Source organism: Poromitra crassiceps (assembly GCF_964638095.1).
Source record: "Poromitra crassiceps genome assembly, chromosome: 8".
NCBI classification, from domain to species: domain Eukaryota; kingdom Metazoa; phylum Chordata; class Actinopteri; order Beryciformes; family Melamphaidae; genus Poromitra; species Poromitra crassiceps.
The window spans coordinates 51600963-51612995 of NC_139629.1; the positions used below are offsets into that span (position 1 = coordinate 51600963).

Here is a 12033-nt window from a genome sequence, read left to right on the forward strand (position 1 = left end):
AATTTCAGTCTGTATCGTAAAGACCACCCGTCCTGTAGTTTCATTTCAGTCTGTATCGTAAAGACCACCCGTCCTGTAGTTTCATTTCAGTCTGTATCGTAAAGACCACCCGTCCTGTAGTTTCATTTCAGTCTGTATCGTAAAGACCACCTGTCCTGCAGTTTCATTTCAGTCTGTATCGTAAAGACCACCCGTCCTGCAGTTTCATTTCAGTCTGTATCGTAAAGACCACCCGTCCTGCAGTTTCATTTCAGTCAGTATCGTAAAGACCACCCGTCCCACAGTTTCATTTCAGTCTTTATCGTAAAGACCAGTAGTTTAGTCCTGTAAAGTCCTGTAGTTTAATTTCAGTCAGTATCGTAAAGACCACCCGTCCTGCAGTTTCATTTCAGTCTGTATCAGACCACCCGTCCTGCAGTTTAATTTCAGTCTGTATCGTAAAGACCACCCGTCCTGTAGTTTCATTTCAGTCGGTATCGTAAAGACCACCCGTCCTGTAGTTTCATTTCAGTCGGTATCGTAAAGACCACCCGTCCTGCAGTTTAATTTCAGTCTGTATCGTAAAGACCACCCGTCCTGTAGTTTCATTTCAGTCGGTATCGTAAAGACCACCCGTCCTGTAGTTTCATTTCAGTCGGTATCGTAAAGACCACCCGTCCTGCAGTTTCATTTCAGTCTGTATCAGACCACCCGTCCTGCAGTTTCATTTCAGTCAGTATCGTAAAGACCACCCATCCTGCAGTTTCATTTCAGTCTGTATCGTAAAGACCACCCATCCTGCAGTTTCATTTCAGTCTGTATCGTAAAGACCACCCGTCCTGTAGTTTAATTTCAGTCGGTATCGTAAAGACCACCCGTCCTGCAGTTTCATTTCAGTCTGTATCAGACCACCCGTCCTGCAGTTTCATTTCAGTCAGTATCGTAAAGACCACCCGTCCTGTAGTTTAATTTCAGTCGGTATCGTAAAGACCACCCGTCCTGTAGTTTAATTTCAGTCGGTATCGTAAAGACCACCCGTCCTGTAGTTTAATTTCAGTCGGTATCGTAAAGACCACCCGTCCTGCAGTTTCATTTCAGTCAGTATCGTAAAGACCACCCGTCCTGTAGTTTAATTTCAGTCGGTATCGTAAAGACCACCCGTCCTGCAGTTTCATTTCAGTCAGTATCGTAAAGACCACCTGTCCTGCAGTTTCATTTCAGTCAGTATCGTAAAGACCACCCGTCCTGCAGTTTCATTTCAGTCGGTATCGTAAAGACCACCCATCCTGCAGTTTCATTTCAGTCGGTATCGTAAAGACCACCCGTCCTGCAGTTTCATTTCAGTCAGTATCGTAAAGACCACCCGTCCTGCAGTTTCAGTTCAGTCTGTATCGTAAAGACCACCCGTCCTGCAGTTTCATTTCAGTCTGTATCGTAAAGACCACCCGTCCTGCAGTTTCATTTCAGTCTGTATCAGACCACCCGTCCTGCAGTTTCATTTCAGTCTGTATCGTAAAGACCACCCGTCCTGCAGTTTCATTTCAGTCTGTATCGTAAAGACCACCCGTCCTGCAGTTTCATTTCAGTCTGTATCAGACCACCCGTCCTGCAGTTTCATTTCAGTCTGTATCGTAAAGACCACCCGTCCTGCAGTTTCATTTCAGTCGGTATCGTAAAGACCACCCGTCCTGCAGTTTAATTTCAGTCAGTATCGTAAAGACCACCCGTCCTGCAGTTTCATTTCAGTCGGTATCGTAAAGACCACCCGTCCTGCAGTTTAATTTCAGTCAGTATCGTAAAGACCACCCGTCCTGCAGTTTCATTTCAGTCGGTATCGTAAAGACCACCTGTCCTGTAGTTTCATTTCAGTCAGTATCGTAAAGACCACCCGTCCTGCAGTTTCATTTCAGTCTGTATCGTAAAGACCACCCGTCCTGCAGTTTCATTTCAGTCAGTATCGTAAAGACCACCCGTCCTGCAGTTTCATTTCAGTCTGTATCGTAAAGACCACCCGTCCTGCAGTTTCATTTCAGTCAGTATAGTAAAGACCACCCGTCCTGCAGTTTCATTTCCGTCTGTATCGTAAAGACCACCCATCCTGCAGTTTCATTTCAGTCAGTATCGTAAAGACCACCCGTCCTGCAGTTTCATTTCAGTCAGTATCGTAAAGACCACCCGTCCTGCAGTTTCATTTCAGTCTGTATCGTAAAGACCACCCGTCCTGCAGTTTCATTTCAGTCAGTATAGTAAAGACCACCCGTCCTGCAGTTTCATTTCCGTCTGTATCGTAAAGACCACCCATCCTGCAGTTTCATTTCAGTCAGTATCGTAAAGACCACCCGTCCTGCAGTTTCATTTCAGTCAGTATCGTAAAGACCACCTGTCCTGCAGTTTCATTTCAGTCTGTATCGTAAAGACCACCTGTCCTGCAGTTTCAGTTCAGTCAGTATCGTAAAGACCACCTGTCCTGCAGTTTCAGTTCAGTCAGTATCGTAAAGACCACCTGTCCTGCAGTTTCAGTTCAGTCGGTATCGTAAAGACCACCTGTCCTGCAGTTTCAGTTCAGTCAGTATCGTAAAGACCACCTGTCCTGCAGTTTCAGTTCAGTCAGTATCGTAAAGACCACCTGTCCTGCAGTTTCAGTTCAGTCGGTATCGTAAAGACCACCTGTCCTGCAGTTTCAGTTCAGTCAGTATCGTAAAGACCACCTGTCCTGCAGTTTCAGTTCAGTCGGTATCGTAAAGACCACCTGTCCTGCAGTTTCAGTTCAGTCAGTATCGTAAAGACCACCTGTCCTGCAGTTTCATTTCAGTCGGTATCGTAAAGACCACCTGTCCTGCAGTTTCAGTTCAGTCAGTATCGTAAAGACCACCTGTCCTGCAGTTTCATTTCAGTCTGTATCAGACCACCCATCCTGCAGTTTCATTTCAGTCTTTATCGTAAAGACCACCCGTCCTGTAGTTTCATTTCAGTCGGTATCGTAAAGACCACCCGTCCTGTAGTTTCATTTCAGTCGGTATCGTAAAGACCACCCGTCCTGTAGTTTCATTTCAGTCGGTATCGTAAAGACCACCCGTCCTGCAGTTTCATTTCAGTCTATCGTAAAGACCACCCATCCTGCAGTTTCATTTCAGTCTGTATCGTAAAGACCACCCGTCCTGCAGTTTCATTTCAGTCTGTATCAGACCACCCGTCCTGTAGTTTCATTTCAGTCAGTATAGTAAAGACCACCCGTCCTGTAGTTTCATTTCAGTCTGTATCGTAAAGACCACCCGTCCTGTAGTTTCATTTCAGTCTGTATCGTAAAGACCACCCGTCCTGTAGTTTCATTTCAGTCTGTATCGTAAAGACCACCCGTCCTGCAGTTTCATTTCAGTCTGTATCGTAAAGACCACCCGTCCTGTAGTTTCATTTCAGTCTGTATCGTAAAGACCACCCGTCCTGTAGTTTCATTTCAGTCTTTATCGTAAAGACCACCCGTCCTGTAGTTTCATTTCAGTCTGTATCGTAAAGACCACCCGTCCCACAGTTTCATTTCAGTCTTTATCGTAAAGACCACCCATCCTGTAGTTTCATTTCAGTCAGTATAGTAAAGACCACCCGTCCTGTAGTTTCATTTCAGTCTGTATCGTAAAGACCACCCGTCCTGTAGTTTCATTTCAGTCTGTATCGTAAAGACCACCTGTCCTGCAGTTTCATTTCAGTCTTTATCGTAAAGACCACCCGTCCTGTAGTTTCATTTCAGTCAGTATAGTAAAGACCACCCGTCCTGTAGTTTCATTTCAGTCAGTATAGTAAAGACCACCCGTCCTGTAGTTTCATTTCAGTCTGTATCGTAAAGACCACCCGTCCTGTAGTTTCATTTCAGTCTGTATCGTAAAGACCACCCGTCCTGTAGTTTCATTTCAGTCTTTATCGTAAAGACCACCCGTCCTGTAGTTTCATTTCAGTCTGTATCGTAAAGACCACCCGTCCTGTAGTTTCATTTCAGTCTGTATCGTAAAGACCACCCGTCCTGCAGTTTCATTTCAGTCTGTATCGTAAAGACCACCCGTCCTGTAGTTTCATTTCAGTCTGTATCGTAAAGACCACCCGTCCTGCAGTTTCATTTCAGTCTGTATCGTAAAGACCACCCATCCTGTAGTTTCATTTCAGTCTGTATCGTAAAGACCACCCGTCCCACAGTTTCATTTCAGTCTTTATCGTAAAGACCACCCATCCTGTAGTTTCATTTCAGTCTGTATCGTAAAGACCACCCGTCCTGCAGTTTCATTTCAGTCAGTATCGTAAAGACCACCCGTCCTGCAGTTTCATTTCAGTCTGTATCGTAAAGACCACCCGTCCTGCAGTTTCATTTCAGTCAGTATCGTAAAGACCACCCGTCCTGCAGTTTCATTTCAGTCAGTATCGTAAAGACCACCCGTCCTGCAGTTTCATTTCAGTCTTTACAATACACGGGGAAAGCATCTCTCCGACGTTTGATCCTGGCAGGAAGACCCCACTCGTGGTTATTTGTCGACACATTGGAGGTGTATTATTTCCCTGGTGCTCCTTCCTGCCTGCAAGCCCTGATACTGTGTAATAATAGTTGTAGCATTCATTTCCTGGACCAACAGAGATGCTCTCCTCGTCCCATCAGTCTCCCCGCTGCCAAAAAAAAGCCTTTCAGATGAAAAAGAAACGCACATTTTCGCCCTATTTGAAAACCCGTCTTATAATAAACAAACACCGTTGAAAAGTGAAGGTCTGCTCAGAGGAAGAGGTGTGACGAGAAGGATTTGATTTGATGATGAGGCGCCGTATCACTTTGCTGCAGTCTAGCAGACCGTAATCAGCAGCACGAGCCTGTCCCGACAGGATCCTGTCTCCACAGGATCGTGTCGGAGCTCTTCTCAGCAGATTACAGTGAGGGACGAGGCTCACTAATAAAACCAAATGTTTGTCTGCAGGCGATGTTTTTTCCCGTCTCACCTTCACTCCCTTTGCAACTTTGGTCCGTGGCTGCCGAGCCTCACATCCTCACTGGGTCAAAACGCAGCCATTGCTCAAGGTTTAAGCCACTCACTAAAGAGCCAAGTGTCGGGAGGAGGTGAAATCCTTGATTGCCGTGTAATTAGTCCCTCCTGTGATGGGTTCCTTCATGTTTCCACAGAGACGCTGGATGAGGAGAACAGGCTGAGGGAGGATGACAGAGGAGCAGCGGTGGAGCCCACCACAGCCCCTCCCGCGCCCCCCACCCAGCCCCTCGTCCCGCTCGACCCCTGTGAAGGTTCGACACTCGTGGCTTTACGAGGGAGGAGAGGGAAACTCTACACCTGGCACACCACAATTAGCACTTTCATTCATCCTTACATCTTAATCAGAGAGCGGAACGAGCATCTCGAGGTGGCCAATTATGCTCCGAAAGAGAAGCCAACGGGGATACACTGACATTCTGTTATTTCTTTTCAAGCCGTGCCTTTTTCCTGGAATGCAATTGTGCTGCAAATGTCACACACACACACACACACACACACAAGCGGGCCAGATGCTATCAAAGGTTAGCTTGTTTCTAGCATTAAGCGCACATTCTCATGAGGTCTTCGTATTGTGGTTTGTTGCCGAGTCGCATTGTGTTGTTGGTGTTTCCACGGCAACAGGGTGGGGTCGCATCACTGTGGGCCAAACGCAGGAAACACAATCCGATCGTGTCAGAAGATCAACCTGCAAAGAGGAAATGAGCAAAAGGCCATACAGTCAATTGGGTTCATCTGTCACACACAGGGCCAGAGACCTCTCCCCCTTGTCATCTGTCACCCAAAATACTATTATTGTGTTTGACTCAACTTGACCATCAATCTGTTCAGGAAACAGCCCCTGTAGCCAACAGTGCACCCCGGTGGGCGGATGGCCACAATGCTCCTGTTTCCCGGGATTCTCGCTGATGGCTGATGGGCAGTCCTGTGAAGGTGAGGAACTGAAACATAGTTCTATTATATATATATATATATATATATATATATATATATATATATATATATATATACTGTACATTATATATATATATATATATAATATGTTGTTCAGAAGCTGCTTTAAGCTACCCAGTAGAAGAACAAGCAGCACTGATGCTGGGCATGGTGGCTGCCAAAAAATGATTTTGACAAACTGGAAGTCGCCTGCACCCCCCTGTTTTCAGAATTGGCTTAATGAAATGATCATAATTATACAGATGGAAAGAATACATTATCACAAATCCAAAGTGCTAAATAAATTCTTGAAAATATGGGGTCCATTTGTTGATTATCTTAAAAGATAAATAACCACTTTGTAATGTCACAGCTCATGTAACCATCCTACCTTCACTTTGTATACCTGAGATTGTAACCTTCTGAAACATACCGCAAACTTAATCAATATTATATGTCTGGTAGCTCCCTTTTTTGTCTTGTTTTGTTTTGTTTTTATTTTTCTTGTCTTTGTTATTATTGTTGTGGTTGTCGCGTTATTGTTATTCTTGTTTAAGTTTCATGACTGTTTGTCTTTAACACATTCACTGCCAGCCGTTTTTTTTTTACTGTAGGTAGCTTCTGCCAGAGGGGTTTTTTGAGGATTCTGGCTCATCTTTCAAGACCTGAGGATTCTTTTCTGCTAAGATTTTGTGAACACAAAATATCTAAAAAGAACTAATAGAATGTGTGCTTTCTCTGTCTAAAAGAGTTAGTTTGTAGAGTTAGTAGTTATGTAGGCATTAGCACTTGAATACAGCATGGTTTCAGCGTCTGAAAATTTAAGCTGAGATAAATAGCTTTTTGTGAAATTCGATAGAACAGTCACTTTAACCATTCATTTTTGGCATGAGTAAGACGTCAGACATCTAAACAATAGTTTTGAACAGTAATTTCCTCCATAACAGCAGGAAACACCCCTCTCCTTCAAACTCCTCCCTCCGTGTGTGTTCTTCTTGGCTGCAGCGGGCGTGTCACAAGCTCGTTTCTGCTGCTGCTGTAACCTTGCGTCACCAGGCTCACTGCTTTGCTGCTGTGCCTGTCTGCTGGCGGCCGCTGGGCAAGTCTGGATGGGCTCGCTCGTTTCTTGGAGTTTCGGTTGAGAGCTTTGATGAAGCTTTTGCGATTCTGGTTTATTTATGCTGCGTGTTTCAAAGTGTGTTCCACCCGTAATCTATTATGCAAATTTGCAATCCCTCACCGCCAGCAATCAGCGCGAAAGCGAAAGCGTTTTCGCCAATCCATTCTACAGTATGAGAATGGTTTCATCGCACGTTCCCCTGCAGTTTTGGCTCTGCTTTTTCTAGTTTGGCGAGCACTGTCGCCACTTAGTGGGTCGGTGGAATGGGTTGTACACGTTCGGTGGCTCCAATATTTTTATAGGAGACGTGGGGAGCGTTGATCCACGTCCCACCGTCAATTTTTTTTTTTTTTTTTTTAAGCCGAGATATCTCGTCATTGGCAGTCAACCGTTGGATTTTGTAAGCCGAGATATCTCGTCAATGGCAGTGAACGTGTTAATTATTAACATAAAACTGAAAAAAATAAAAAAATAAAAATGATATATTATATTATATATATATATATCAACACAGGGTGTGAAAATCTTGTGCAAGCATATGTACAAGAGAAACATAGCTTACAGTGTCAGCCCTCATGTGATTTTTCTGCTGAGCCAGAGAGTTTGGTTCTGGTCTAGGAGAGATTCTGTCACTGATTTCTTCTCCCTCACTCTGATCTTCTGAGGAGATACAGTGCTGCTAATCCTCTTTACTCTCAGTAACGCTGTCTGATACAGTGCTGCTAATCCCCTTTACTCTCAGTAACGCTGTCTGATACAGTGCTGCTAATCCCCTTTACTCTCAGTAACGCTCTCTGATACAGTGCTGCTAATCCCCTTTACTCTCAGTAACGCTGTCTGATACAGTGCTGCTAATCCCCTTTACTCTCAGTAACGCTGTCTGATACAGTGCTGCTAATCCCCTTTACTCTCAGTAACGCTCTCTGATACAGTGCTGCTAATCCCCTTTACTCTCAGTAACTCTGTCTGATACAGTGCTGCTAATCCCCTTTACTCTCAGTAACGCTGTCTGATACAGTGCTGCTAATCCCCTTTACTCTCAGTAACGCTGTCTGATACAGTGCTGCTAATCCCCTTTACTCTCAGTAACGCTCTCTGATACAGTGCTGCTAATCCCCTTTACTCTCAGTAACGCTCTCTGATACAGTGCTGCTAATCCCCTTTACTCTCAGTAACGCTCTCTGATACAGTGCTGCTAATCCCCTTTACTCTCAGTAACGCTCTCTGATACAGTGCTGCTAATCCCCTTTACTCTCAGTAACGCTCTCTGATACAGTGCTGCTAATCCCCTTTACTCTCAGTAACGCTCTCTGATACAGTGCTGCTAATCCCCTTTACTCTCAGTAACGCTCTCTGATACAGTGCTGCTAATCCCCTTTACTCTCAGTAACGCTCTCTGATACAGTGCTGCTAATCCCCTTTACTCTCAGTAACGCTGTCTGATACAGTGCTGCTAATCCTCTTTACTCTCAGTAACTCTGTCTGATACAGTGCTGCTAATCCCCTTTACTCTCAGTAACTCTGTCTGATACAGTGCTGCTAATCCTCTTTACTCTCAGTAACTCTGTCTGATACAGTGCTGCTAATCCTCTTTACTCTCAGTAACTCTGTCTAATACAGTGCTGCTAATCCCCTTTACTCTCAGTAACGCTGTCTAATACAGTGCTGCTAATCCCCTTTACTCTCAGTAACGCTGTCTGATACAGTGCTGCTAATCCTCTTTACTCTCAGTAACTCTCTCTGATACAGTGCTGCTAATCCCCTTTACTCTCAGTAACTCTCTCTGATACAGTGCTGCTAATCCCCTTTACTCTCAGTAACGCTCTCTGATACAGTGCTGCTAATCCCCTTTACTCTCAGTAACGCTGTCTGATACAGTGCTGCTAATCCCCTTTACTCTCAGTAACGCTGTCTGATACAGTGCTGCTAATCCCCTTTACTCTCAGTAACGCTGTCTGATACAGTGCTGCTAATCCTCTTTACTCTCAGTAACGCTGTCTGATACAGTGCTGCTAATCCCCTTTACTCTCAGTAACTCTGTCTGATACAGTGCTGCTAATCCCCTTTACTCTCAGTAACTCTGTCTGATACAGTGCTGCTAATCCCCTTTACTCTCAGTAACTCTGTCTGATACAGTGCTGCTAATCCCCTTTACTCTCAGTAACGCTCTCTGATACAGTGCTGCTAATCCTCTTTACTCTCAGTAACTCTGTCTGATACAGGAGATCTTTTCACAGAGCCTCCACTAGAGGATTAAGTCAACTCTCCTTGCAGTCTCACTCTGTAGATTGCATACCATAGATGCTCATAGGTCATGTGACATAGCCTACAGAATGCGATTGGACAGGTTTGTTTTGTGTGTGTTTATGATGGAATGTATCAGCTCCCCTTCCATGTGTCTGAGCTGTCTCATTGGGGACTCACTCAGAGTTAAGCCATAAACGTTAATCCAGTGGTGAGCTATGGCATTGACACAGAGCGTGGCGCAGTGTGTTGACAAATTCCTCATTGTGTGGCTGTTATACCCAATGGCCTTGCCCCTAATCCCTCCCCCTAGAGGGCGGGGCCTGTCTCTTTAATCTGCCTGCCACGGTGTTATTCCGGCTATTACACAGAGACCCACGGCTCAGCTGTTCTTTTCCTTCCTCTCCTTTCTCTGAACCTATTGCTGCGTTCATGTGCTTCTCGGATATATCGTATTTAGCGTATCTACGAGTTGCGACGGCCCCTTCAATGTCGTATTTACCAGTGGGAATTTCTGAGATTTCGATGCTACACGATTTTCCGACGTTGTGACGTTGCATGAGTCAGGACTACAACAATGGCGGGATGTATGGAGTCCATGGCACCAATTGACTGTAAAGAGTTATATATTTTGTTATTCTGTTCATAGTAGCTATCATTTATGTTTAGTAGTTGCACATTATGGCATGTAGCTATACGATAATGAGCCACTACTTGCTTTTAGTAAGAAAACGCCAGCCGCGAGAAAACAAGCGTCCATGTTTGTTGCTCTTTCCGACCAAGAGCACTTGAACGGGGTCCTGTCATAATGACCACGTCACCCCTGGTGAATCCCATATATCCGAGGAGCACATGAAGGCAGCGCATGTGATGTCACAAAGGCAGAAGTCACTGTGTGCTGGGTCACGCCCACTGAGTGGCAGCAACATTCAGTTTGAATGCAGTAACAGACAACAGGGAGGAACCTGCTGAATGTTTTGCCCATAATAGGCTTTGCCACTCAGTGCCGATTGAGGGGGCGTGTTTTCCGGTGGGAAAGTGACATCGGTGCATACCCTCTATTCATAGTATTCCCATGATGTCACAAGCATCTTCCTACCAATATGGCGCTACAATACACACAGCTCATTGGCTGTTTGTGTCACTTGATTGTAATCACCTGTTAATTGATTACAATCACCTGTTATTTTCCTACCAAGATGGCCGTGTGGTGATGTAACAGAATACTATCAATTGGTCCTGCTTGTTCGATACTCTTCCTTCGCACGGTTTTTGCCTGACTGTCTCTCTTTTTCTCTCCTCTTTCAACATCCAGACATAAATGAGTGTTTGTCCAAACGTGCGTGCCAGCTGAGCGAGCGCTGTGTGAACACTCCAGGGAGTTACATGTGTCAGAGGCAGATCATCTGTCCCCTGGGATACCAGATCAACAACGACATGTGTGAAGGTACAGTACGGGTACCCTATCTGCACTAGGCAGCACCATAGCATTTGCTCCCACCCACAATTACTAGGGTGTAAATCCAGAGGGGGGAGTTTCGGATTGGACAGATGAAGCCAATGCCGAAGTGCCAAAAACCGCAGTTCCTCGAACAGCCACTTAAAGCAGCTACGAGCAAGATTTTCGATTGTTATTAAACAGTCTAAATTGAATATCGATGCCTCACATCTTACCTCTAATAGTAGACGAGACCAACACCGAGTAGTCTCGCTTGAACCCCGAGTGAATCGGCCAGTGTTGTCTCTGTCTGTGGCCGGGGCAGATCAGGAAGTGAAATGAAACGGTTTGCGGCAGCCACTTCGGCCATAACCACAAAATAACTTCCAAACAAACTGTTAGAATAACGAGAGATGTTCCCGAGAGTAGCAAGCCCCTGGATGTAGCGAGCATGGCGTTCTCCTTGTTTATGGTCTGTTGCTAGGCAGAGTGAAATGCTTGAAGGCAGGCAGCTAACGTAAACCGTTTCGTTTCACTTCCTGGTCTATCTGGCCTGCCGACAGACACAGACTCTATAATCATCAAGAGAGCAATCTCCGATTCACACGGCTTTGGTCTCAGCTACTATTATAGGTAAGATGTGATGCATCAATATTACATTTAGACTGTTTAATAACAATCGAAAATCTTGCTCGTAGCTGCTTTAAGGCTGGCTGCAAAGGGGAGTCATTCCTCATACGTCCCCGTCCCCCTCCTCCATCAAAATGCCCGAATCGACTCTACAGCAGAAAGAAACATGTTTACATCAACAGAACAGTTATTACTGAATGCTCACAATCTGAGGAAAGCACATTGTTCAGATGAACAATCAAATTTGCCAAGTGTTGGGGTCATTAGGCTGATTGGGTGCACCTGGGCCCGGGGTACTCCTTGGGCAAGAAGACCTTCAGACCATTCAGTCTCTCTCTCTACCACCTCACTGATGCACCTTTTGTTTAATGTAGTTTGTGTTGTTGGTTAGTCCTTAGTTTTAGTTCATAAATTATTGTTAAAAGTTAAAACAATAATAATTTATTCATCAAAACTTAAGACTAACCTAGAACCCAAACTACATGAAACAAAAGAACAGAACAAAAGGTGCATCAGTGAGGAGGGAGAGAGACTGAATGGTCTGAAGGTCTTCTTAAGACCAAGGAGTACCCCGGGCCCAGGTGCACCCAATCAGCCTAACGAGGCTCCTGCAAGACAGGGCCAGGAGAGTGGGAGGGTCGTCACACATTGCAAAGAGCCCCTTTTCACAACAG

General features: G+C 45.1%; 1 protein-coding gene across 1 annotated transcript in view; it reads left to right on the plus strand.

Moving 5' to 3' along the window:
* The window catches only part of LOC310781430 (fibulin-2-like), a 58857-nt gene that overhangs the window by 31727 nt on the left and 15097 nt on the right, over positions 1 to 12033 (plus strand). Inside the window, exons 7-9 of the mRNA XM_083642059.1 lie at positions 5132 to 5248; positions 5826 to 5927; positions 10607 to 10738. Of these exons, the coding sequence (XP_083498185.1) occupies positions 5132 to 5248; positions 5826 to 5927; positions 10607 to 10738 (351 nt within the window). The remainder of the gene's footprint in view (positions 1 to 5131; positions 5249 to 5825; positions 5928 to 10606; positions 10739 to 12033) is intronic.